Source organism: Lactuca serriola, chromosome 7, assembly GCF_051521515.1.
Source record: "Lactuca serriola cultivar US96UC23 chromosome 7, Lser_US96UC23_V15, whole genome shotgun sequence".
NCBI lineage: Eukaryota > Viridiplantae > Streptophyta > Magnoliopsida > Asterales > Asteraceae > Lactuca > Lactuca serriola.
The window spans coordinates 157,500,151-157,503,108 of NC_136414.1; the positions used below are offsets into that span (position 1 = coordinate 157,500,151).

General features: G+C 33.8%; 1 protein-coding gene across 1 annotated transcript; it reads right to left on the reverse strand.

Annotated features, from left to right (window-relative positions):
* Positions 1-1,088: 1,088 nt before the first annotated feature.
* LOC145062556 (uncharacterized) lies at positions 1,089-2,218 on the reverse strand. The gene is made up of 3 exons (XM_079010142.1): positions 1,801-2,218; positions 1,635-1,742; positions 1,089-1,526 (listed from the first exon to the last, which is right to left on the reverse strand). The coding sequence occupies exons 1-3, from the start codon at positions 2,089-2,091 to the stop codon at positions 1,269-1,271; spliced, it is 657 nt and encodes a 218-aa protein (XP_078866268.1). The 5' UTR covers positions 2,092-2,218; the 3' UTR covers positions 1,089-1,268.
* Between the last annotated feature and the right edge of the window lie 740 nt (positions 2,219-2,958).

Sequence of the window (2,958 nt, forward strand, 5' to 3'; positions counted from 1 at the left end):
TGTATGGTTTGTTTGCTCTTTTCCTTTACTCTTGTTTTTTTTGTATTGCTATGGTCGGAGTTCGGTTCTCCCCTTGAGTTTGCATATTCTATGCTTACATTGTTTGTTGATGGCGTTTGCATAGATGTCGTTATCATGTTAATCGGGTTGAAAGGGGTGGATGGTGCCTTCTGAGGTGAATCCTATTGTACCTCTGCTAGCATTTGTTTATATATGGGGCTCGTCTAAGTATTGTGGGGTTTCTATTTAAATAATGTTGCCTTTAGTCCTTTCAGCTAGATTTGTGGGATTTGATTTGGCCTCGTCGGGATTTGGTGTCGATTAGGTTTGTTCGGTATCTCTTTTTTGTGCTTTTGTGTCATCCTTTGATGTCCGATACTTGCTTTTGGTATCAGGCAACTTTCTACCGCTCTTACCTGGGTTTATTTAGGTGGAATCCTCATTAAATGACTATAATCTTATTGAAACAATTTAAAACTTATTGCACCATGAACTTTTATAATTAACAAACTACTTTGAATTGTGGAGGAAACTCGATGTTAGATCTTTTTATAATATCATATATTCAAGACTTGATTCATTTCCTTATTGCGCAAATTACTTTTCATGAATTATATTGAATTTAAACAAGAGAAATTAAATATCATCATACTTTTTGTTCTTATGATCTTCTTATCTATTTTAGATGGTGACAAATGTCATTAAATTTAATTTAAATTTGATTGAGATGTTAAATTTATATACTTGTCATCATCTTAAATAGATATGAAGAAAAATAGGAACACAAGTTAGGAGGATATTTAGTTTCTCTTTAAACAAACAAACTCTAATCCTTTTTTCTTTCTTTCTTTCTTTTTGTATGCCGAATGTTTCTTTTAAAACAGTTTCAGCTGCTTATCTCTTATCTTCCCTTACCTGGTTCTCATGAGACTCAAGGTTTTGTCATTGTTATTATTATTATTGTTATTGTTAATTTTAAACACTAACAATACCAAACTCTTTATATATAAAACCCTAAAGGACCGGTGTTTGACTCATCAAAACTCGAGCACATTAAGTATAAATCCTCATAAAAATCGAAAACCTCATTTACAATAACACAAACTAAAACTACATACTTGATAAAGAAGTATAAATCCTCATAAAAATCGAAAACCTCATTTACAATAACACAAACTAAAACTACATACTTGATAAAGAACTGATCGAACCAAAAAAAATGCTTCTACTGGTACTGACCAATATCCATGATCATCGGTATCTTGATACTAACCAGCCAACAAATATTCTCGAAGCTTTTGCACCTCATACCATGAATTAAGAACACCTAACCCTTTATCTGTACCTGAGAACGCTAACTGTACCTTAAGATTACAATCAACAGATCCGCCATTAATGTCACACTTCGAGATTGGTATAGCACATTCTTGATTGTTCACGCAAACGCCTGATCTTTCTGTACACGATTTACACCCCACTTTCTTCCAGTATAAGTTTATAAGCCTGCCTTCTTGGAACTCAAGAACCTTTAAAAATCAAAAAGGGTTGAATTAATCGATAAATATGAATTCAAATCAAAGCTTCGTGTACTCATGTACTCATGTACTCATGTTCTACAGTTATACTGATCTTACAAGAGTGAAACTTGTGATAATGTTTGATTTATCAGCGACTAAAGTAGGTATCGATCTTGCTGCATACTGTTTTCCGGCGAACGCAACCATATATCCACCAGCTTTCGCCTGTAAAATTTCTCAAATGTCGTTAAAGATTAATTCAAGAGAGGAAATGGTGACCTACCGGATCAAAGTCGGTGTTAACGGTGAGGAAAGTGAGTTCGTCAACTTTTGGGCGGAAGACGGCGAGTGTAGCGTTTCCACGGAGGGAGAGGCGGCGGTCGCAGGGTGAAAGCTGAATTTGGTTGGAGAAGAAGGAATCCTTGGAAGAAAATGCGATTCCGAAGGTAAATCCATCCCACCTTCGAACTTTTGAATCTGAACATGGATCGAAAACGTGGTTTGTATCTAATGAACGAACGGCGATCACCGTCGCCATCATTATCGCCGGAAACATCAACTTCACGGCTGCCATATTGGTTGCGCAATTCTAAACCATAAGAAACGAAGAAAAGCAATTTTGTTAAAAAAAAGATCTCTTTGTTTGATGAATCTGAAGGGTTTTAGGGGACTTTGATTGAAGTTTTACTTGAAAGGTTAGAAATGGAGTTTGAAACGGTTTAATCGGCTGTGCAGGTGGATCTTGTAGCTAAAAGTAGTTATGGAAGTTGAAACCTTACCAGCAAAAAAAGAGAAAAGAAATTACAAATTTTTATTATTTATTTATTTTTTAGATTTTCACCTTTAGGTTTTTGCTTTTTAAAAGTTTTGAAGTCAAATCATTGTTACATTTTGAACAATATACGTTATTTGGAGAATATCTACCATTGATAAAGATGGTTTAGTACAAAGTATCATGCGTTCTCCCCAAGTCTTAAAAAGCGGATGTAAGTTAATTGGTTATAGGGATAAACATACAAAATGTTAGAAATAATGTTTTTATTGAATATCATATAAAAAAATTGAAATTATCAATAATTTCACGAAATTTAACAACTAAATAAAATGGATAAAAGAGAATTTCTGAAAATGACATATCCCGTCATTAAAATGGAATACATAAAAAGTACGGAAATTAACCTAAATTTACAAAAATTGCAAATTGGAGGCCTAAACATGAAATTTAAAAGTCCGTCAAAAGGTAAATTACATAAGAAAACTAGACACATCCAAGAGAGATTCAACTACATTCGAAATATAGTTGAAGATGGTGATGTTTGTATTCGTAAAGTTAATATAGATCAAATCGTAATGGGCCCATTCACGAAGCCATTATCGCCAGCTAATCATGAGCATCATGTTAGAGGAACGACATTTCGTTATTCTAGTTAATGGAATTGAT

Excerpts from the sequence above, each read along its gene's own strand:
- LOC145062556 (XM_079010142.1), bottom strand. The coding sequence starts at position 2,091 with ATGGCAGCCGTGAAGTTGATGTTTCCGGCGATAATGATGGCGACGGTG. Across the intron at positions 1,743-1,800 it reads TTAACACCGACTTTGATCCG|GCGAAAGCTGGTGGATATAT; the intron begins GTAGGTCACCAT and ends GAAATTTTACAG. Across the intron at positions 1,527-1,634 it reads TTATCACAAGTTTCACTCTT|GTTCTTGAGTTCCAAGAAGG; the intron begins GTAAGATCAGTA and ends TGATTTTTAAAG.